Source organism: Ahaetulla prasina, chromosome 11, assembly GCF_028640845.1.
Source record: "Ahaetulla prasina isolate Xishuangbanna chromosome 11, ASM2864084v1, whole genome shotgun sequence".
In the NCBI taxonomy this organism is placed as follows: Eukaryota; Metazoa; Chordata; class Lepidosauria; order Squamata; family Colubridae; genus Ahaetulla; species Ahaetulla prasina.
Genome location: NC_080549.1, coordinates 13480243 through 13504450, shown reverse-complemented (window position 1 = coordinate 13504450; position 24208 = coordinate 13480243). Strand labels below are relative to the sequence as shown.

At 46.5% G+C, this 24208-nt stretch overlaps 1 protein-coding gene across 2 annotated transcripts in view; it reads left to right on the top strand.

Annotated features, from left to right (window-relative positions):
• XPNPEP2 (X-prolyl aminopeptidase 2) overlaps nt 1-17544 on the top strand; it is a 44417-nt gene extending 26873 nt beyond the window's left edge. Inside the window, exons 14-21 of one of the 2 annotated variants that reach the window (XM_058154687.1) lie at nt 1838-1909; nt 5427-5487; nt 6591-6660; nt 8013-8117; nt 11015-11074; nt 12000-12076; nt 15035-15133; nt 15761-17544. In XM_058154687.1, coding sequence (XP_058010670.1) covers nt 1838-1909; nt 5427-5487; nt 6591-6660; nt 8013-8117; nt 11015-11074; nt 12000-12076; nt 15035-15133; nt 15761-15961 — 745 coding nt within the window. In that variant the 3' untranslated portion in view covers nt 15962-17544. The remainder of the gene's footprint in view (nt 1-1837; nt 1910-5426; nt 5488-6590; nt 6661-8012; nt 8118-11014; nt 11075-11999; nt 12077-15034; nt 15134-15760) is intronic. The other variant, XM_058154688.1, reaches the window with a different exon arrangement.
• The last annotated feature ends 6664 nt before the right edge of the window (nt 17545-24208 follow it).

The following is a 24208-nucleotide window of genomic DNA, read 5'->3' as shown; positions in this document are numbered from 1 at the left end:
TGGCTGAATCCCACCACTGCTATTCGCCTTCATGTGGCTTATATCTCAACTTGGGGTGTGGGGGGGTAAGAAATCTGGTGGTTTTGGAATACCAGATCCCGGAGAGATCCTTGTCCTCCTATCCTGCTTGTAGGCTTCTGAGAAGAACTTAGTAAGCTACTGGGGAAAACAGGATACTTTCTTCCAGAAGCTGCCATTCCTCCAAATGTTGTTGGAGAGCAATTCCCATCCTCTCAGAATTCCCATGGTGGCTGAGACTGATGGGAGTTAAGAGTTCAACAATATTTGGGGGACTGTAGATTGCCCACCTCTGCTGGATTGTAAGCAGGGGTGAAATGCTCCCGGTTTGGACCGGTTCAGCAGAACCAGTAGTGATGGCGGACGGTGGTTTGGAGAACTTGTAGCGATGGCGGCTCAGGGCTCCGCCCACCTTCCCGGTCATCGTATTTTATCTATATCTTAAATTATTGTGTTTTATTCCAATTTCATTTAGACTGTATTTTACTCCAATTTCATTTTAAATTGCATTTTATTCCAATTTCATTTTAGATTGTATTTTATCCATTTTAAATTGCTTTTATCAAATTTTAGTAATAATTTGTTTCTGGAACTCTGCACTTTGATATGGTCAAAGGGCCAATCAATCAATAAATGTAAATGTAATGTGAACCTCTGGTCAGGTAGACATTCCACTCAACCAGTTGTAAGAAGATGTGATGTCAATGCGCTGTAGATCAGTGGTAATCAACCTGGTCCCTACCGCCCACTGGTGGGCGTTCCAGCTTTCATGGCGGGCGGTAGGAGTTTTGTCTCATATTGAAGCACTTTCCTTTTTTTTAATTTAATTGACTTTTTAAAAAAATTTCATAGCATTATTTAAAAACAATTTCATTAGGTTTTCATAAAATTCCCTGTGACAATTTAAATTTCTGAAAATATACTATTTGTATTGCTTGTGCATAAGTTTACTTCATGTTACGTAAGTGAAACTAAATGGGGCTATAGTGCGATCGCAAACAAAAGACCCTCGTCCCAGAATAGCTCGTGCATCTCCCCCCGAACCAGTGGGCAGTTAGAAAATTTTACTACTAACAAAGATACAAAAGTGGGCGGTAGTGTCGTGTCCCACTCCTCCGCTGACGGCCGGGTCAGGGAAATCCGAATCAGGCGTGCCTCTGCAGCTCTGCCAAAGTCCTAGCAAAGTCCTCAGGGCAGGCAGGAGACCAGAAAGTGACTTCAGCAAGATATGTTTAGACTTTGCCTGACTCAGAGAATGCCAGAAAGCAGGTCCTTTATATAGGCCATGGGGTGTGGCTCCATGACTCAGCACTTATCCAGGCCTGCCCCTCCCTTCCTTCTGTTGCCTCCATCTATCAAGTCTTCTGACGCGAGGGTCACTCCAGTCTGCAGCTGTTGGCAATTGACCTCCCTCAGGCTCACATGCTGTGGAGGAGGGGGAGGGGTCTAGTTGCTCCGTTTGCCTGGGCATGGAGCCAGAGCTGGGGGCTGGAGATACTTCCTCCTCTTCAGCCTGTCTGGGCATGGAGCCAGGGCTGGGGCCGGGAGGCATACTAGGACATTCCTCCGTGTTCGGAAGCAGATAAGAAGGCCCCAGCCGTGGTGAGATCGGACGAGACACAACAGGTAGGTATAAAAAGGTTGACTACCCCTGCTGTAGATATTTTGAAATCTTTGTGACATGAATTTATAATTACATTATAGTCAAGCTTATCATTGCTATGAGACTTGATGAAGGGCAATGAGTAGGATTATCTTTGGTTTTCTTCAGCCATGGATCTTTTTGAAAGCAACGTACCTTTCCTTCTTTTTCTTTCAGCCCATCCAATCTTACTGCTCGAAAACTGTCTCCCAATGAAATGTACTTATTGGATTCTGGAGGCCAATATTTGTGAGTATGGCCATCAAGAGCCACCTTCTGGATCAAGGTCAGATGCCAGCATTTGGCAGAAACATTTCAAAGGATCTTCCCAGCTAAGGGTTGAAATTGGGGTGTACTCAGAGAAGAGCTGTTTAATATGATTTATTATGCCTCATTGAATTGATGTTGAGTCTTGGCAACCAGATAGATAAGAGTTTCCTCCAGTAGGATCTGGTCCTTCAGGTCTTCCAACCTTACACCCATATAATTGAGTCCATTCACCTTGTACTGGTTGGCATTTCCCTTTCCTTCCTCAGCTCTTGAGCACAAAGTTGTTTTTCTTTGACCAACCATCCACTTCAGCGGTGAAATCCATTTTTTTTTACTACCAGTTCTGTGGATATGGCTTGGTGGGCATGGCAGGGGAAGGATGCTGCAAAATCTCCATTCCCTCCCCACCCAAGGGGAAGGATACTGCAAAATCCCCATTTCCTCCCTATTCAAGGGAAAGGATACTGCAAAATCCCCATTTCCTCCCTACTCAAGGGGAAGGATACTGCAAAATCCCCATTTCCTCCCTACTCAAGGGAAAGGATACTGCAAAATCTCCATTCCCTCCCCACCCAAGGGGAAGGATACTGCAAAATCCCCATTTCCTCCCTACTCAAGGGGAAGGATAATGCAAAATCCCCATTTCCTCCCTATTCAAGGGAAAGGATACCGCAAAATCTCCATTCCCTCCCCACTCCAGGGGAAGGATACTGCAAAATCCCCATTTCCTCCCTACTCAAGGGGAAGGATACTGCAAAATCCCCATTTCCTCCCTACTCAAGGGAAAGGATACTGCAAAATCTCCATTCCCTCCCCACCCAAGGGGAAGGATACTGCAAAATCCCCATTTCCTCCCTACTCAAGGGGAAGGATACTGCAAAATCCCCATTTCCTCCCTACTCAAGGGAAAGGATACTGCAAAATCTCCATTCCCTCCCCACCCAAGGGGAAGGATACTGCAAAATCCCCATTTCCTCCCTACTCAAGGGGAAGGATAATGCAAAATCCCCATTTCCTCCCTACTCAAGGGGAAGGATACTGCAAAATCCCCATTTCCTCCCTACTCAAGGGGAAGGATAATGCAAAATCTCCATTTCCTCCCTATTCAAGGGAAAGGATACTGCAAAATCCCCATTTCCTCCCTACTCAAGGGGAAGGATAATGCAAAATCCCCATTTCCTCCCTACTCAAGGGAAAGGATACTGCAAAATCTCCATTCCCTCCCCACCCAAGGGGAAGGATACTGCAAAATCCCCATTTCCTCCCTACTCAAGGGAAGGATAATGCAAAATCCCCATTTCCTCCTATTCAAGGAAAGGATACAAAATCTCCATTCCTCCCACTCCAGGGAAGGATACTGCAAAATCCCCATTTCCTCCCTACTCAAGGGAAGGATACTGCAAAATCCCCATTTCCTCCTACTCAAGGGAAAGGATACTGCAAAATCTCATTCCTCCCACCCAAGGGAAGGATACTGCAAAATCCCCATTTCCTCCCTACTCAAGGGGAAGGATAATGCAAAATCCCCATTTCCTCCCTATTCAAGGGAAAGGATACTAAAATCTCCATTCCTCCCACTCCAGGGAAGGATAATGCAAAATCCCCATTTCCTCCCTACTCAAGGGGAAGGATACTGCAAAATCCCCATTTCCTCCCTATTCAAGGGAAAGGATACTGCAAAATCTCCATTCCCTCCCCACCCAAGGGGAAGGATACTGCAAAATCCCCATTTCCTCCCTACTCAAGGGAAGGATACTGCAAAATCCCCATTTCCTCCCTACTCAAGGGAAAGGATACTGCAAAATCTCCATTCCCTCCCCACCCAAGGGGAAGGATACTGCAAAATCCCCATTTCCTCCCTACTCAAGGGGAAGGATAATGCAAAATCCCCATTTCCTCCCTACTCAAGGGGAAGGATACTGCAAAATCCCCATTTCCTCCCTATTCAAGGGAAAGGATACTGCAAAATCTCCATTTCCTCCCTATTCAAGGGAAAGGATACTGCAAAATCCCCATTTCCTCCCTACTCAAGGGGAAGGATAATGCAAAATCCCCATTTCCTCCCTACTCAAGGGAAAGGATACTGCAAAATCTCCATTCCCTCCCCACCCAAGGGGAAGGATACTGCAAAATCCCCATTTCCTCCCTACTCAAGGGGAAGGATAATGCAAAATCCCCATTTCCTCCCTATTCAAGGGAAAGGATACCGCAAAATCTTCATTCCCTCCCCACTTTAGGGCCAACCAGATGTGATATTTGACAATGTTCCAAACTACTCAAAATTCCTGCTACCGGTTCTCTGAACTGCTCAAAATTTCCGCTACCAGTTCTCCAGAACTTGCTGGATTTCCTGCGTGAGCAGGGGGTTGGACTAGATGACCTCCAAGGTCCCTTCCAACTCTGTTATTGTTACTGTTAAAACTTCCTCCATAGTTGAAATTTTGAGATTTAGGGGCAGCAAAGCAGAAGAACGTGTCAAAATAAATACTGATATTTATTTACTTCAGAGGTTGTGAATGCTCCAACACTGGAAGTAGTGTTGGAGCATTCACAACTTCTGGAGTAAATAAAGTAGCAGTCTTCCAATATCTCAGAGGCTGCCACAAAGAAGAGGGAGTCAAGCTATTATTCTAAACCACCTGTGGGCGGGACAAGAAGCAATGGGTGGAAACTAATCAAGGAGAGAAACAACTTAGAACTAAGGAGAAATTTCCTGACAGAAAAATTAACCAGAGGAATAACTTGCCTCCGGAAGTTGTGAATTCTCCAACACTGGAAGTTTTTAAGAAGATGTTGGATAACCATTTGTCTGAAGAGGTGTAGAGCTTCCTGCCTAACCAGGGGGTTGGACTAGAAGACCTCCAAGGTCCCTTCCAACCTGTTGTTCTGTTTATTCTATTCTATTCTATTCTATTCTATTCTATTCTATTCTATTCTATTCTATTCTATTTGATCTTAACAGAGAGGAGTTAACATAAAAACATACCCAAGTCATTTCTTGGAGGAAGGAACACCAGAAAAGAATGGTTAAAAATGCATTTCAAAGTGTTCTCTTACAGAATAGAAAGAAGGCAGATATTCTGCATCTACTTTTTAAGCCTTCAATTTGTCAAAGAATTTGAGGTTATTGAAAGTTATTTCTTCGGAATCAAAGAATTCAGTTTTGAATCGCAATATTGCAAAGGCTCAATATGATTACTTATGATTTATTGTGCAACACTAAATAAATAAACGGCAATAAATTACCTTTCTTATAAAATAACCCAGCATCAGAAACTCTATCCCTGATCTGCTGTAAATAACCCGTATTTAGATGCCAGACCTGGCTTTACTCATCTCCCATCCTTTAGAAGGACTAAAACAAAGAGTTTGCAAAGACACGAAGGCCACCGTCTCAGGATTCTAGCAGGAAGTCTGAAAATCTATGGCTCCTTAGGAGATGAGTGGAGGTATCTTCCGTCTTGAAGTAGCTTCTTCCTTGTTTCTCATTTTGTAGCGACGGCACCACGGACATCACTCGGACCATCCACTGGGGGGAGCCCACAGCTTTGCAGAAGGTAAGGCTGATTCCCAAACACACCTGAATGGTACTTTCAATGGCTTTCCTCCCAAAAAGAAAAGTTCACTTTATATTTCCTCGCTGGAAGGATGATATTGGCTTAGACCAGGGGTCCCCAACCTTTCGAACCTCAGGGAAAAAAATACCTTTCCAAGCCAGCGGTCACCAACTGGTGGTCCGTGGACCACTGGTGGTCCACGAGAAAATTTGGGTGGTCCACAGAAAAATTATTTGCATTTTTTATATTGCACTAAATCAGGGATCCTCAAACTACAGCCCCTGGGATAGATATGTGCAATCAATGTTTGTATTGCTGCAGAGTCTCCCCGTTTGGGGTCTTTTTGTGTGGATCAGAGGGGGACAGAAATTCCGACTTGGGGTCTGCTTCAGCCTCTTGGTGCAGGACTTTAGGCGAATGCTGAAGAGAAGCGCCGCTGGTGGCAAAGAGCTGGAGGGCCTAATTCCAGTGGGACTGCATCATGGCCTGGAACTGGCTGACCATCTCAGCCCACTGAGCCTCCAGGCACCAGTACCTGGCCTTGCACTCCCAGAGGTCTTCCCTCTGCTTGGAAAGCCTATGCTCATAGTCCTCAGTGAGGTGCTTCTGCTGAGCCTCCTCGGCTAGATCCAATTTGAACTGAGCCAACTGTTTTGCCAACTCTTCCTCTTGGTGGCTGCTTAGCTCCAACAACTGCTTCCTGTTGGGGCCCTAAGGAGCCCGATCGGGCAGGGGAGGAGTGGCTGGGAGGGGAGGGGTGAGTAGAGGCTGGGAGAGGAGGGGCGAGTAGAGGCTGGCGAGGTGCCCCTCCCCATGAGTGACATGAAATTGGAATTGGCCACACCCACCCAGCTGGTCATTAGGCAGATCATATTAGTGGGCCATGGGATTTCAAATTATGAATTTATTGGTCCCTGAAGTCTAAAAGGTTGGGGACCCTGGACCTATGGCACCATCACGGTTCTAGGGTGACTATAAATTCAACTCACCCTTTTCCTTCCAAATATTTATTTATTTATTTATTTATTAATTAGATTTCTAGACCGCCCTTCTCCCGAAGGACTCAGGGCGGTGATTTTAGACCATCTTCTTTTCTTCTCTAGGAAGCCTACACAAGAGTGCTGATGGGAAATATTGATTTGAGCAAGCTTGTCTTCCCACCCAGAACGTCAGGTGAAAATTTGGGAAAGTGGGGTGGGAGTGGGGGGAAGAAAGCCAGGAAATCCCTACTGATGATCCCTACTGACATCCCTACTGATGATCTCCCAGGTTTTCTTTCCTGACTGTGAAGAAATCCAACAACTGTCACATTCTGGGCATAAATATAAGCAGGGTTTTCCTCAAGGGGACAGAACTTGAGAGATAATATGTAGCCTGCTCAAGCCTGATGCCAGACTAATGGGCTCCAGATGTGTACTTGAAATCCTCGGCCAGAAGGAACTGCAGCTATTCGAAGCATCTGGAAAACAGTCTGTTGAAAGAAGCTGAGCTAGAATAATTATCAATGAATGTTTCATTTTACCACACATGTTTTAGACCAGGGGTCTCCAATCTTGGTCCCTTTAAGACTTGTGGACTTCAACTCCCAGAGTTCCTCAGCCAGCTTTGCTGGCTGAGGGACTCTGGGAGTTGAAGTCCACAAGTCTTAAAGGGACCAAGGTTGGAGACCCCTGTTTTAGACTGTCTTCTCTACCTCCTAAACATCTTAACCTTTAGAAAACTTACATGTCTATGTTTTATTGCAATAGTTTAGAACGGTATAGCCTCTAAATTTCTACTAAGATTTGTGCATCTAGCATTACCTCATAAAGAATAGAATAGAATAGAATAGAATAGAATAGAATAGAATAGAATAGAATAGAATAGAATAGAATAGAATAGAATAGAATAGAATATTGGAATGTAGACTAGACTAGACTAGACTAGACTAGACTAGACTAGACTAGACTAGACTAGACTAGACTAGACTAGAATAGAATAGAATAGAATAGAATAGAATAGAATCAAGTGTGATTGGACACACAAGGAATTTGTCTGGGTGCATATGCTCTCAGTGTACATAAAAGAAAAGATACCTTCATCAAGAATCATAAGGTACAACACTTAATGATAGTCATAGGGAACAAATAACAATCAGGAAACAATCAATATCAATATAAATCGTAAGGATACAAGCAACAAAGTTACAGTCATACTGTCATAAGTGGAAGGAGATGGGTGATGGGAACGATGAGAAGATTAATAGTAGTGCAGACTTAGTGAATAGTTTGACAGTGTTGTGGGAATTAGTTGTTTAGCAGAGTGATGGGATTTGGGAAGAAACCATTCTTGTGTCTAGTTGTTCTGGTGTGCGGTGCTCTATAGCGTCGTTTTGAGGGTAGAAGTTGAAACAATTCATGTCCAGGATGTGAGGGGTCCGTAGATATTTTCACAATCCTCTTTTTGATTTTTTTTAAAATTATAAATAAATCAACCTAAATATTTTCCCTGTAGAGAATAAGCAAGATTTTATTTCCGCATTGCAGGAAGAATATTGGAAGTGTTCGCTCGCCGGCCCTTATGGGAAGTTGGGTTGAACTATGGCCATGGCACCGGTCATGGCATCGGCAACTTCTTGTCTGTTCATGAGTGTAAGTGGCATGAAGACTAGGTCAGACCACATGTCTTTGGGTGCTCGGTGACAGTAGGTGGGGGACTAGCACTGGTCAGCATCAGCCAGGAATGGAGAAGCTATGGCTTTCCCAATGTTGCTACAACTGCCTCTACAAGCTGGTGGGTCAGTTGAGAATTGTAGCTCTGCAGCATTTGAAAGGCCTGTTTGATTATTTGATTATTCAATTCCATTCTAATCGGCTCAACAATTTCTCCAGTTGTAAAGCAGACAGTATGTTTCCATGGAGAAAAATCTGGGTTTTTTTATACATATGTTGACCGATAGAAGAGAATATCTGTAACTCGGGGTTGAACTGTGGGGTCTTTGATGCACTCCGAGCTTCGTTGTTTTCTTGCAGAGGTCTCATTACCTAACTAGGTAACCTCATCAGTGCTAGAAGGGAGAGGGGTTTGCTGTCTGTTTATATACAAGCGGTATCAGGGGTGAAATTTTCCCAGTTCGGACCGGATCGCCCGATCCAGTAGCGATCGTGGCAGGTAGTTCAGAGAACCGGTAGCAATTGCGGGGCGAGGCTCCGCCCACCTGCCCATCTGTCATTACTTCCTGGTTTTAATCAGGAAGTAATGTGTTTTGTACCCTCTGTGCATGCGCAGAAAGTTTTTGAGCATGCGCAGAGGATCTGTGCGCGCATGTGACATGCATGAGCGAAGTGAGCACACGCACGGCGCATGCACTTCCGAACTGGTAAGGAAGGTAAGTTGATTTCACCCCTGAGTGGTATGCCCTTCCAGTTAGCAAAACCCTCTGCCTTCTAGCACTGATGCTGTTACTGTTGTGACCGATAGAAGAGAATATCTGTAACTCGGGGTTGAACTGTGGGGTCTTTGATGCACTCCGAGCTTCGTTGTTTTCTTGCAGAGGTCTCATTACCTAACTAGGTAACCTCATCAGTGCTAGAAGGAGAGGGTTTGCAAAGCCACACACGCTCCCTAATGTTTTGTGAACGTCTCCGTGGTCATGTGGCCAGCATGACTCAATGCCAAAGGCGCACGGAAGGCTATTACCTTCCCACCAAGGTGGTCCCTATTTTTTCTACTTGCATTTTTAGGTGCTTTCGAAACTGCTAGGTTGGCAGAAGCTGGGACAAGTAATGGGAGCTAACCCCATTACGTGGCACTAGGGATTCGAACTGCTGAGCTGCCGACCTTTCAATTGACAAGCTCAACGTCCTAGCCCCTGAGCCACTGTGTCCCCTAAGGCCCAAGTAGGTAGTAGTAAACTCAAGTCAGTTTAAAAACAAACAAACTTTATTAGAACAGCTGAGAATTAATTCATTCACAGCGTAGTCCAAACTAAATCAAAGCAAATTCTTCATAACACAACTCTTCAGTCTTATCACCAATCTTGGTCTAATTAGGCAAACTGCCAAAGGCTTTTCTTGGCAAAAGTTCAAAAGCAGAAGATGCCGACAAGAAATAAATGCAGCAAGACAAGGAGCAAGGCTATCAACGTTGTTTTCCGGCAAAGAGCCCAAACGCCGCCTTGAAACTCAAAAAAAAAAAAAGTGCCGTTATTAGCCATCAAACCTCAAAAATACACTTTCCCCAAAAGGTTTCCCCAATTTTGGCCACTACTGTACTTGGAAAGATTCAACTCTAAAACTCCGAAGAAGGGAGTGAAGACAATTCAAAACTAGATCTAGGATTGCCATTGATGGGCTGCAAAAAAAAAAAAAAAATCCAACCAGTCATTAGAAATCAGTCAAGGTTTATTGCTTGGCAGGCATCTAGTGGTAATTTGGATTTTTGTACCTCATTAGCCCTAATTTAAGGCCATTCCCGCATAAACTGCGTGAATGAGGTCCAATCCCATTTAGTGAAACGATTGGCTCGATTGAAAGATCCACATTAATTCACTTTGCATGGTCACTTTGATCGTACCATCAGGGTCATTTCATGGAAAAATAATCCAGCTCAATCTGGATGATTCTACCGGGGTTGCAGAAGAATTTTAATCAATCGAACCAGCTCGCTTTCTCCAGCTCGGAAAATTGACGGCATCATCCAACTGCTGAAACGGTGTTGACTTTACACAAGAGGGGTTTGCAAAGCCACACACGCTCCCTAATGTTTTGTGAACGTGCTTCAGGTGTAGGCTAGGAAACACACTGTGTCGTATCCCACTCCCCCTCTGACGACCGGGTCAAGGAAGTCCATATCAAACGTGGCAACGAAGCCTCTGCAGCTTGCCAAATTCCTTCGAGGTTTATCAGGGCAGGCAGGAGTCCAAGTTGTGACTTCAGCAAACTAGATGAGACTTTGCTTGACTCAAGGTTGGAATGCCAAAAGCAGGTCCTTTATATAGGCTGTGGGGTGTGGCTCCATGACTCAGCATTTATCCAGGCCTCCCGCTCCCTTCCTTCTGCTGGCGTTGCCTCTCAGATCTCCGGAAGCGAGGATCCTCCCACTTTGAATTGTCTTCTGCTGTTTGGGAAAGGGAGGGGTCAGAAGGAGTAGGCCCGAGCAATTCCAATCCCTGGCTGGCTTCCTCTGACGGCTGAGCCAAAGGAACACACGCCGTATGAGTGAGGTTTATTGGGCTTGTTTGTTCACTCCTGGAATCCTCTCCGGGCATGGGGCCAGGGCTGGGGGCTGGAGGCATGACAGGCCGTTCATCTTCATTATCAGACTCGGAGTCTGATAACAGGCCCGGTTGGAGACGGGAGGGGCCTGGCTGAGGAGAGGAGGGAGGACGAGTCACAACACACTGCGCCATGCATGTGTGAGAGAGACCTTGCCCTTGTCAGGGAAAGTCACGAGGAAAAACTAAAAAGCAGCGCCTCATAGTGTGTAACCGTTGGAGATGGGCAACTATTTTGCATTTTCGGAAATAACGGTTTCCTTCCCCCATCAGGGCCTGTGGGGTTCCAGTCCAACAACATTCCTTTGGACAAGGGAATGTTCACTTCCATAGGTAGGACAACCTGATTTTATTTTATTTAATTCATGTATCAAATATATTTGCCCCCATCAGCACATCTCACGGTTCAAGGCAGGGGTGGGCTTCAAAAGTTTTAGCAAGGGGTTCTCTGCCTGGTTGTTGGGTGGGCGTGGCCATGGTGGGCGTGGCCTAGTCGGCCTCCTGCACCATGGCGGGGTGGTGGTGTTGCCCTCTCCAGGCTCCGGAGCAGTGGTGAAATCCAATTTTTTTTACTACCGGTTCTGTAGGTGTGGCTTGGTGGGCGTGGCATGGCTTAGTGGCCATGGCAAGGGAAGGATACTGCAAAAGCTCCATTCCCTCCCCCCTCCAGGGGAAGGATACTGCAAAATCCCCATTTCCTCCCGATCAGCTGGGACTCAGGAGGCAGAGAATAGATGGGGGTGGAGCCAGTCAGAATTTTTACTACCGGTTCTCTGAACTACTCAAAATTTCCGCTACCAGTTCTCTAGAACTGGTCATAACCTGCTGAAACCCACCTCTGCTCCGGAGGCTTTCCTCGAGCCTCCAAGAGGACGAAAACAGCCTCCTCAAGCTCCACAGGACCTCTGGAGCCCGTTTCTGGCCTTCCCGAACTTCCAGTAGGCCTGTTTTTTGCCCTCCCCAAGCCTCCGTGTGTGCCCTGCACTTACCTGCGTCCAAAATAGGCCACATGGGGACTCCTGGGAGGGGAGAGGCAGGGTGGGCGGGGCCAGCCAGGAGTGGGATTTGGGGGGTTCTCCGAACTGCACAGAATCTTAGCTAGAGGTTCTCCCGAACCCGCAGCAGCCCACCTCTGGTTCAAGGTAACTCTGTGTGACTTACAAGATAAAACCCACAAACATTGGACAATCATAAATGTAGCATCTGAAATAGCTCAGATTTTGTTCTCTTCTACTTTTCTTCCTTTCTTTGTCTCCAGAGCCTGGTTATTATCATGATGGGGAATTTGGTATCCGTCTCGAGGATGTTGCACTTGTGGTGCAAGCTAAGACAAAGGTGAGATCCTTTTTCCAGCCTTTGATCAGTTTACTCACAACACGCCGTCCATCAAAGGATCACCTCTTGGCAGTCGATGTTGTGACCCAGGCCCAAGTAGGTAGTAGGAAACTCAGTCAGGGTAAAAACAAACACACTTTATTCGAACAGCTGAGAATTACTTCATTCCCAGCGTAGTTCACCTAAATTAAAGCAAATTCCTCCCAACACAAATTCCTCAGTCCTATCGCAAACCTTGGTCCAATTAGGCAAACTGCCAAAGGCCTTTCTTGACAAAAGTTCAGAAGACACTGATACAAAAATAAATGCAACAAGACGAAACTATCAATGTTGTTTTCCAGCTAAGAGCCCAAATGCTGTTGCTGGTCTTTTAAGCCTTATGGGAGGGGCCAATCATCTCTTGGCCTTACTCCTGAGTCGTCCTCTTTGCTTGAGCTGCTCTTGCCTTCTGGCAGCTCTTCTCATGCGTGCATTAGGAACAGGCTCCTCCTGTTCCTCTGCCTCACTACTATCAGTCTCCGGAGGCTCTGGAGTCCGCACCTCACTCCCCGATGGCCCTGGCCCCACCTCAGCCTCCAACGCAGAGCCCTCATCCAGACCTTCCCCACCCTCCAGGATTGGCTCACACTCTTCCTCAGTCTCATTGCTGTCCGAGTCCATTGCCAGCTCCGCAGGCTGCTGGCTGACCACAACAGGCGGTTGGCTATGATAAGCTAGGAAAGGCAGTCCTAGCAGGTAGATATATTTCAATGCAGAGAATAAGAATGTTGCAGGACCTGGAATATTAGCTGTAGTAGACTCATCTATGGTATGCTGGAGGTCTCTGGGAAAAAGGAATCTGGGATTATCCCAACAATTATTATGTTGAAAGGAGGAGGGATTTTTATCAGCCCTCCCCATCTTGCTGATTTCCAGATAACCACTGATTGAGAAAATATATAGGGGAAGGGCAAGCAGAGTCAAGCAAGTAATTAGCCTAGAATCATTCCATTCCCACAAACAATCTAATCCAGGGTTGTCAAACTAAAATTTCATTGAGGGCCGCATCAGGGTTGTGTTTGACCTTGGGATGGGAGGGTAAAGTGGGTGTGGGCAGGGTGGGTACGACCAGCTCGATGTCACTCCTGTTGGGGCCCGAGTGCTCTGCCTGAGAAAATGGCCCCCCGAGATCTGTTTTTGGCTGCAATGGCCACCTGCAACCCTCTGCCAGCGAAAACAGAGCTCGCAGCCCTCCCGAGCACCGGCTCCGCTGGCAGTCCTCCTGAGCTCGTCTTCGCTGGCAGAGGCACCGCAGGCCGGTCCTTCGCTGTTTCCAGGACAGCCCTGCAAACAAGATCTAAGCACCCTACTGGCCCCTGGGCCTTGAGTTTGACACCCTGATCTAACCCCACTTGAATTCTATTGATTCTTATCCGGTGCCAATTTAATGCTGGCTGTCAGTTGACAAGGTTCTTGTGTATAGGCATGAGCTATAAATAATCTTAACTGGAACTATGGTCCCAATTCTTCTCAGCCAACAAAAACAGGCCATGAGAGCTGCAGCAGGCCAATCTACTTAGGCCTGGACCCTCTTCCTATACTCCACGTGTTTGAAATGGGGTTTTGGGAATTGACTCCCCAAGAGACAACGTGGAAGGGAAAATAAAATGTGTTATGGCAGGTAATAAAGCTCTTTCGTTAATGAGCAGATTAGATGTAATCTACAGACTTTCTAGATTATTTTATAGAGACTTTAGAAAGAGTGCAGAGAAGAGCAACAAAGATGATTAGGGGACTGGAGGCTAAAACATATGAAGAACGGTTGCAGGAACTGGGTATGTCTAGTTTCATGAAAAGAAGGACCAGGGGAGACATGATAGTAAGTGTTCCAATATCTCAGGTGCTGCCCCAAAGAAGAGGGAGTCAAGCTATTCCTCAAAGTACCTGAGGGCAGGACAAGAAGCAATGGGGGGAAACTCATCAAGGAGAGAAGCAACCTAGAAGCAAGGAGAAAATTCCTGACAATGAGAACAATTAATCAGTGGGACAACTTGTCTCCAGAAGTTGTGAATTCCCCAACACTGGAAGTTTTTAAACTGATGTTGGATAACCATTTGTCTGAAGTGGTGTAGGGTTTCCTGCCTAAGCAGGGGGGGTTGGACTAGAAGACCTCCAAGATCCCTTCCAACTCTGTTATTCTATTCTATTCTAGTCTAGTCTAGTCTAGTCTACATTCCAATATTCTATTCTATTCTATTCTATTCTATTCTTTCCATTCTTTTCCATTCCATTCTTTACTTTCTTTCTATGCTATTCTATTCTATTCTATTCTATTCTTTTCCATTCCATTCTTTACTTTCTTATTCTATTCTATTCTATTCTATTCTATTCTATTCTATTCTATTCTATTCTATTCTATTCTATTCTATCCATTCCTTTCCATTCCATTCTTTACTTTCTTATTTTATTCTCTTCTCTTCTCTTCTCTTTTATTCTATTCTATTCCGTTCCATTCCATTCTTTACTTTCTTATTCTCTTCTCTTCTCTTCTCTTCCATTCCATTCCATTCCCTCCTATATTTATCCTATCCTATCCTATCCTATCCTATCCTATCCTATCCTATCCTATCCTATCCTATCCTATCCTATACTATACTATACTATACTATACTATACTATACTATACTATACTATACTATAATACATACTTGTAATAACAGATATGTACGGTGGTTAGAACCCCAGCTGGCAAGCAGGCAGGGGATAACTCGTCCCCATGAACAGAAAGCCTGTTTTTATTATTATTTCTTGAAGAAGCAACACATACATTCTAATGAGATGCAGAATCTCCTGCATCTCATTAGAAAGCTCAGAGACCTTCCAAAGATTCCGAAATGCCAGTTGCCACCTGGAGGGCCAAGCCCAGGGGTCTTGCATGTCCCACAAGACTTGAGCCTCCCCTCTTTTGATCGATTGCAGTATCCGGTGCCCGAAGAGCCCTACCTGACGTTCAAGGTGGTGTCCCTGGTGCCCTATGCACGGAACCTCATTAACCAGAGTCTCCTATCTCCGGATCAGGTAAAGGAGGCCTAGATGGCAGGGGTGAAATCTAAAAAAATTTCCCTACCGGTTCTGTGGGCGTGGCTTAATTGGTGGGCGTGGCTTGGTGGCCAGGTGACTGAATGGGCGTAGCCAATAATAATAAATAATAAAAATAATAATGTATACAAAACTTGGGAGCATACCGGTCTACCTTGTTTAAAAATAGAGACACCGGTCTACTGATCGCCCTTTTTGGGTGGCACCGGTCTACCTTCTTTAAAAATAGAGGCACCGGTCTACCAATTGCCTTTCTTTGTGAGGCACCGGTCTACCTTCTTTAAAAATAGAGGCACCGGTCTACTAGCCACCTACAGCGCTGATCAGCTGTAGTTGCAGCCCTTTAAAGTGCCGCGGCAGTCATTTAAGGCCGTTTGTAGCTATATCACCACCGAGAGCTTCAGGGACAGAGAAGAGGAACAGCGAAGCGTGGGCGGTGGGGGGGGGCAGGGATTTTTGCTACCGGTTCTCTGAACTACCCATCCCCATCGCTACCGGATCAGGCGATCCGGTCCGAACCGGGAGCATTTCACCCCTGCTAGATGGGTATAGAGAGGATCAAACCAAAGGGACGCCATCTTGAAATTCATGACTGTCTTTCTGCAGATCCAGTACATCAACAAGTACTACGAGACCATCCGCCAGATCATTGGGCCTGAGCTGGAGAGACGTCAGCTGAAAGAGGAGCACCGGTGGCTGCAGAAGAACACAGAGCCTTTCTCTCACGCCTCCTTGCTGGCAGCTTCTCTTGGCACCTTGGCAGTGAGCACACTGGCTTCTACCGTTCTGCCAGGAGCCCAGCATTGATCCAGGAGCACCCCACAACTTCCTTGCAACTCTTCGCCCTGTGTGATCCCAAGTCTCATGGCATGGTCCACCTCAACCCATGTCTCCCAGGCCTCCATTTTAGGCCTCTAAGCATCACTGACCATCCTTCTTCCCATTTCCATTGGCATCACCACAATCTCCTGCTGTTCTGACCTAGGCGTCCCCAAACCACGAAGCAGACTCCAAAAACCCCTTTTTATTAAGTTACTGTGAATTCCTCTCATTCACATCCAGCAAAGTCTTTCAAGGGTGAATTTACAGTCACAGGCCTTCTCTGGCTTGGAGAGCTGCCAGGCCGATGTCTTCAAAACTTGGCAAGGAGTCTCTGAGAATCACGAACCAGTTAACTGAACTAATTGTCTCCTGCAAACCCTCCTTTTGCTCTTTATTCCCTATGGGAGGGGCCATTCACTGTCCACCTGTGGCTTTACTCCTGAGTCGACCCTTGTTCCTTAGCTGTTCTCTTCTCCTGGCAGCCCTGCGCATGCGCACACTGGGAGCAGGCTCCAGCTGTTCTTCTGCTCCACCGATGTCCGACTCCGAAGGCAGCTGACAACTGTCGGACGGTCCGGGCTCTATCTCTGCCTCCGACGCAGAGCCTTCATCAGAGCCTTCCCCAGACTCCAGGACTGGCCCATGTTCCTCCCCAATCTCCTCACTGTCTGAGCCTGCCACCAGCTCTGTTGGCCGCTGGCGGGCCACCACACTGATCTGATTCCAGGCCAGGAACTGTATAAACCCATTCTCCGTTTCTCTCCTGAGGAGCCAAGGTGGAGCAGAGGCTGAAAGAAGGAAGGGAGGGAGGATATAATTTTAAGCTTCACAAGGTAATACAGGTAGTCCTCCACTTACAACAGTCCATTTAGTGACCGTTCAAAGTTACTTAATTAGTAATTCAAAGTAACTTAATTTACTTACTCACTTAACAAATTTCTCCCTTAGCAACACATATTATGGGTTCAGTAAGTGGTCGTAAGATGAGGACTGTCCATACCTCCTCTGAGGGTAGCTCCTTCCTTGTGGATCCTTCACTCCTTATAATATTAAATTGTAGAAAAATAGATTTATTAGGAAAATAACTAAGCCGAGTCAATGGAGACACCAGACTTGCTTAGCAACTGAGTTACTAACCTATCAACTGCACTGGTTCACTTAGCAATAGTGGCCAGAAAGATCATAAAAACGGGGCAAAACTCACTTAACAAATGTCTCACTTAATGACAGAAATGTTGGGCTTGGTTGTGGTCATATGTCAAGGACTAGCTGTATATTTGGAGGGCTGTAGGTTGGAGGAGGCTGACTCAGAGGCGTAATCATTATTTGGTACGCCTACTAAGATGTTATGAAGAGATAACGGCACACCTGTGTCATTACACTCATAATGGGGACCTGCTACATCCACAAACATCAGCACTGGTTCATCTTAAGTCCTATTGACAGAAGAGCAGCTGTCATTCAGGAGGTTAGTCCTTCCCACTGATACAGCATCCTTTCGTGAACTGATCCGGTCCGCTTGCAAAACCAGCCAAATAGGTACTGCTAATAAAATGACATCTAAAGAATTTCGCTGAGTGTTATCTTTTTATGACTTGAATTAGAATTAGAATTCTTTTATTGGCCAAGTGTGATTGGACACACAAGGAATTTGTCTTGGTGCATATGCTCTCAGTGTACATAAAGAGACAAGATACATTCGTCAAGAATCATAAGTTACAGCACTTAGTGATAGCCATAGGGTACAAATCAGCAATCAAATCATACTAGGAAACTGTCAATATAAATCCTGCAAAATGCAAGCAACAAAGTTACAGTCATGCAGTCATAAGTGGGAGGAGATGGGTGATGGGAACGATGAGAAGACTAATAGTAATAGTAATGCAGACTTAATAAAGAATAGAATAGAATAGAATAGAATAGAATAGAATAGAATAGAATAGAATAGAATAGAATAGAATAGAATAGAATAGAATTTTTATTGGCCAAGTGTGATTGGACACACAAGGAATTTATCTTTGGTGCATTCGCTCTCAGTGTACATAAAAAGAAAAGATACCTTCATCAAGAATCATATGGTACAGCACTTAGTGATAGTTATAGGATACTAATAAGCAATCAAATCATACTAGGAAATGATGAAAACAATATGAGTTGTAAAGATTCAAGCAACATGGATATAGCCATAAGTGGGAAGAGATAAGTACTAGTAAGGATGAGAAGAACTACAGTCTTAGTAGTTAATTTGACAGTGTTGTGGGAATTAGTTGTTTGGGGAAAAACTGTCCTTATGTCTTGTTGTTCTGGTGTGCAGTACTCTGTAGTGTTGTTTTGAGGGTAGGAGTTGAAATGGTTTATGTCCAGGATGTGAGGGGTCTGTAGCAGGGGTGAAATGCTCCCGGATCAAACCGGATCGCACGATCCGATAGCGATTGTGGCCGGTAGTTTGGCGATCCAGTAGCGATGGCAGAGCAAAGCTCTGCCCACCCACCCAAGTGTCATTATTTCCTGGTTTTAACCAGGAAGTAATGTTTTTTACCTTCTGTGTATGCGCAGAAGGTTTGTGCGCGAATGTGATGTGCGGTGCATGCAATTCTGGACCAGTAAGGAAGGTAAGTAGATTTCACCCCTGGTCTGTAGATATTTTCACAGCCCTCTTTTTGACTCGTGCAGTATACAGGTCCTCAATGGCCTGTTGGTAGCCAATAGCTGGTTGGTAGCCATTTTTTTTATTGCCGTTCTAATTATCCTCTGAAGTCTATGTCTGTCTTGCTGGGTTGCAGAACCAAACCAGACAGTTATGGAGGTGCAGATGACAGATTGAAATGGAGAGGAAAAAAGGGCCTGCTGAATTCTGTGCACCATCTGTGCCTGGGTTTGTTCCTCATCACCTCATAAAAACGTCATATAACAAAATTAGAGTTGGGGGCTAGGCGCGGAGGGGCTACTGCTGACAAGAACAGTGGCTCACTGGTAGGTGACCAGACTAATGGTTGATTCCATCTGCAGGCTGAAGACGAAGAAAAGTAGGAGCCCAAGATGGAAACCAATCAGAGGTGGGTTTCAGCAGGTTCTGACCAGTTCTGGAGAACTGGTAGCGGAAATTTTGAGTAGTTCGGAGAACCGGTAGTAAAAATTCTGACTGGCCCCTCCTTCATCTCTTCTCTGCCTCCCAAGTCCCAGCTGATCAGGAGGAAATGGGGATTTTGCAGTAACTTTCTCCTGGAGTTGGGTGGGAATGGAGATTTTACAGTATCCTTCCCCTGCCACGTCCACCAAGCCATGCCCACCAAGCCATGCCACGCCCACCAAGTCACACCCACAGAACCGGTAGTAAAAAATTTTGAAACCCACCACTGAAACCAATGGTCAATGAACAACAGTTTAACAGAGTGACTACAATGAATGACGGACTTCCATGACTCTTGGAGTGACTTCCAGTCGAAAGAAGGGTCTGGCCATTTGGAAATCTAAAACTCGGGGCTTTTGCCATGCTCTGCCAGCCCCGAGTTTGCAAGTTGAAAGGGAAGCCCACAGCAATTACCAGCTCAAAAGAGGACCTGCCCCCCCCCGATTTACAGCTTATTGGTAGTCGGGGTGGGTGGGTTGCTTGGTGCTTTGCATGCAGAAAGTCTGGATTTCCACCTTAGCCATTTGCACAGAGGTCTTCCAGAGAAGAATAGAACAGAATTTGTCCTCTGCCGGAGACATTAGGGAACTGCAGGAGGAGGAGGAGGAGGAGGAGAAAGGGGAGGAGGAAGGGGAAGGGGACGAGGAAGAGGAAGAGGGAGGGGAGAAGGAAGAGGAAGGAGGAGGAGGGAAAAAGAGGAGGAGGGGAAGAGGAAGGAGAGGAGGAAGAGGAGGAAGAGGAAGGGGTGGAGGATGGGGAAAAGAGGAGTGGAAGAAGAAAGGGAGGAGGAAGAGGAAGAGGAAGGGGAGAAGGAGGGGGAAAGAGGAGGAGGGGAAGAGGAAGGGGAAGAGGAGGAAGAAGAAGGGGAGGTGGAGGAGGGGAAAAGAGGAGGAGGGGAAGAGGAAGAGTGGGGTGGGAATGGAGATTTTACAGTATCCTTCCTCTGCCACGCCCACCAAGCCATGCCACGCCCACCAAGCCATGCCCACAGAACCGGTAGTAAAAAAATTTGAAACCCACCACTGCCCGCAACCTAAATAATTTGTCCAAACTTGCTGCACGAAATCAGGGTGACGCAAGCTGGTTGCCCACCAAAGTCATATGACACAAATGTACACACATTTCATCAGACCAACCAAGCTCACACGTGGAGAATTGCTCACCAGTTTTTACTGAAATCTGCTTCGACGTTTTACCAGGAAATGACACGTTTCGTGACCTTTATGTGCAAATCATTATTCTGTATAAAGAAAGAAAGAAAAAAAGGGGGGGGGAAGAACCTCATTATAACTTTATTAATTATGGATGTTATTCAACTTTGATATTTATGGTGGAAGGGAGGCCACAAACTGGGAATGTAATCCTGTCCTAATTATCTGGATCCGAAAGATTAAAGATTCTTTCAAGTCAAGCTTGGCTCGTGGTGACTTTGGGCCATCGCTGCACAGCTGTCTTAGCAGTAAGGAAGTTCTACAGTGTTTTTTTTTAGACAGTTTGGGGATGAAAAGATTAAAATCCATGAAACTGTAGGCTATAAACAGCAATAAAACAATACAATTCTCCCTCTCCCTCTCGCTCTTTCTCTCTCTCTCCCTCCCTCCTTCTTTCTCTCTCTCTCTCCCTGCCTCCCTCTCTCCCTCCCTCTCTCCTTCCCCCTCTCTCTCCCTCTCTCCCTCCTTCCCTCCCTCCCTCCTTCTCCCCCTCCCTCCCTCTCTCTCTCTCCCTTTCTCTTTCCCTCTCTCTCCCTTCCTCCCTCTCTCTCTCCCTCTCGCTCTCTCTTCCTCCCTCTCTTTCTCCCTCTCTCTCTCCCTCCCTCTCTCTCTCTCCCTCCTTCCCTATCTCCTTCCCTCTCTCTCTCCCTCCCTCTCTCTCTCTCTCTCTCTTTCTGTCTACACATAGGGTATATACAGAGAGAGGTGGGGGAAATTAGCATATAACTTCCTTGCATTCAAGTGGAGCAAAACCTGATTTGTAACTTTTAAAATACTACCAAGAAGATCTTAGTTCTTACCCATTTTTAATTCAAATTCAAAATTTTGCCAGAGGTTATGACTGAAATAAAGTCACTCAACCCTGGGTGATCTTTTTTCCCCCCAACCTGTCAGATGTAATAGATGCAGTTCCTGGTTTCGTTTGCAAAAAAAAAAATGTTGCAGAATCTTCAGAGCAACAAGCCCATAGTTCTGCTGAGTGGCGGGTTGGGGAATGTTATAAAGGTAAAAGAAGGAATTGCTTCCCTGCACCGAACATAAAAAGCTAGTTAAAAATTAAGGAAAGGAGAGGCATTGTTAGATGCCCCGGTTCTCTAGCCATCACGGCGGTTGTGATTAAGGAAAGCCTAGAGCCGAGGGAGTCCACTGTGTCTCAGATAGCTGGTTGTGAATCCCTCCTTGTGAAGTGGGGCCATAGGAATCAGATGGGTCTGTTGATCACGTACCTGGCTCCTTGCTGCGTGACTACAGCCCTACCTGAGCTGCTGGAGATGCTTGCCGAGGTGGCAGTTGAGATTCCCAGACTCCTGGTCATGGGAGATTTCAACTTGCCATCGGCCGGCTTGTCGTCAACGGCAGTTCAGGAGTTCCTGGCTTCCATGACGGCCATGGACCTGATTCAAGTAACTGATGGCCCTACACACACGGGGGGAGGCACACTAGACTTGATCTTTATCTCTGGACAGTGGATTAATGATCTGGAATTAGGAGATTTAGTGACAGAACCGGTGTCATGGTCAGATCATTTTCTCCTTCGCCTAGACTTTCGGACCGCCGCTCACCACCGCGGGAGGCGGAGCCAATGCGTTGGTTCCGTCCCAGGCGCCTGATGGACCCGGAGAGGTTCCAGGCGGAGCTTGGGCGTTTCCTGAGGATCTTGCCCACGGCACGACTGAAGAACTAGTTGCGGCCTGGGAGCGGGCGCAGCTGGGGCTTTGGACCGTGTCGTGCCTTTGCGGCCTCTGACCCGGCGTAGATCTCACTTGGCTCCATGGTTCTCTGAGGAGCTGAGGGAGATGAAACGCCGGAGAAGACGCCTAGAGAGCACCTGGAGGTCTAGCCGTTCCGAGGCTGATCGGACACTAGTGAGGTCTTTTACTAAGACCTATCTAGTGGCAATGAGGGAGACGAAGCGTTCCTACGTTTCCTCCCTCATTGCATCGACGAATAACCGCCCAGCCGCCCTGTTCGGGTGACCCGTTCCTCCTTCGCCAGGAGGCGGGATGACCCCTGCAGGGACGGGCTGAGGAGTTTAACGGTTATCTATACGATAAAATCGTTCAGCTTCGGGATAGTTTAGACCAAAATTGCAATGGTCCAGATGGGATGGAGGAGGCACGTCTTGTTGAGGTAGTTTGGGATGAGTTTGAGTCTGTGGCTCTCGAGGACGTGGACAGGTTGCTGGGAAGGTTACATGCGACCACATGTTTACTGGACCCGTGTCCTTCCTGGCTGGTGCTGGCTACTCAGGAAGTGACACGAGGCTGGCTCCAGGGAATTATAAATGCTTCATTGTTGGAAGGGTTTTCCTGCCGCCTTGAAAGAGGCGGTGGTGAGACCCTCCTCAAGAAGCCTTCCTGGACCCAGCTATTTTGGGTAACTATCGTCCAGTCTCAACCTTCGCTTTGTGGCGAAGGTTGTAGAAATGTGGTTGCGTGGCAGCTTCCCAGTACCTGGATGAAGCTGTCTATCTAGACCCGTTCAGTCCGGCTTCGGTCCGGTCACAGCACGGAGACAGCTTTGGTCGCGTTGGTGGATGACCTCTGGAGGGCCAGGGACAGGGGTGTTCCTCTGCCTTGGTCCTATTAGATCTCTCAGCGGCTTTCGATACCATCGATCATGGTATCCTGCTGCGCGGTTGGAGGATTGGGAGTGGGAGGCACCGTTTATCGGTGGTTCTCCTCCTATCTCTCCGACCGTCGCAGACGGTGTTGACAGGGGGCAGAGGTCGACCGCGGGCGCCTCACTTGTGGGGTGCCTCAGGGGTCGATTCTCTCGCCTCCTGTTCAACATCTATATGAAACCGCTTGGTGCGCCAGTTGCGCCTTCCTTGACCGGGATGCCTTATGCACGGTCACTCATGCCCTCGTAACTTCCGCCTGGATTATTGCAATGCTCTCTACATGGGGCTGCCCTTGAAGTGCACCCGGAGGCTGCAGTTAGTCCAGAATGCAGCTGCGGGTAATAGTGGGAGCAACTCGTTGCTCCCATGTAACACCACTCCTGCGCAGTCTGCACTGGCTTCCTGTGGTCTTCGGGTGCGCTTTAAGATTTTGGTCACCACCTTTAAAGCGCTCCATGGCTTAGGACCCGGGTACTTACGGGACCGCCTGCTGTTACCGTTTGCCTCCCACCGACCCGTACGCTCTCACAGAGAGGGCCTTCTCAGGGTGCCGTCCGCCAAACAATGTCGGCTGGCGGCCCCCAGGAGTAGGGCCTTCTCTGTGGGAGCTCCCACGCCTGGAATGAGCTTCCCCTGGTTTCGTCAAGTACCTGATCTTGGACCTTTAGCGTGAGCTGGCACTTATTTATTCAAGCGGGACTGGCTTAAAATTTTATTGGGTTAAAATTTTATTGGGTTATTTATATTTTAATATTTTAATTTGTTTTAAATTTGGCCATTTTATAATATGCTTGTTTTAATTTCTTTTAATATTGATATTGTGATTTTTTACTTGGCTGTACACCGCCCTGAGTCCTTCGGGAGAAGGGCGGTATAGAAATTGAATAAAATAAATAAAAATAAATAAATAAAATAAATCACCATAAATCTAGGGATCTGAGCTGCAAAGATCCAGATGACCACAAGAGGGTAGCAAAGGGTTAGACGTTGCTGTCTCTCTGCTACCATCTGGTGGACGTCCATACATTCTGCTAGTTCTGACAATCTCAATAAAACCAAAGTGTTTCAGCCTTGTCGTACATCATTGACAACTTCAAAGCCTGTGGTGTATAGAGATTCTCAGTCATCCAAGTCATGATTGTCCCAAAGGTGTTTTTTCAGGAAGCAACTGGACTTTCTTGTTTGTTTTTTCTTTTGAAGACGTTTTGCTTCTCAGCCAAGAAGCTTCTTCAACTCTGACAGGATGGTGGGGAATGGAAGGATTGATA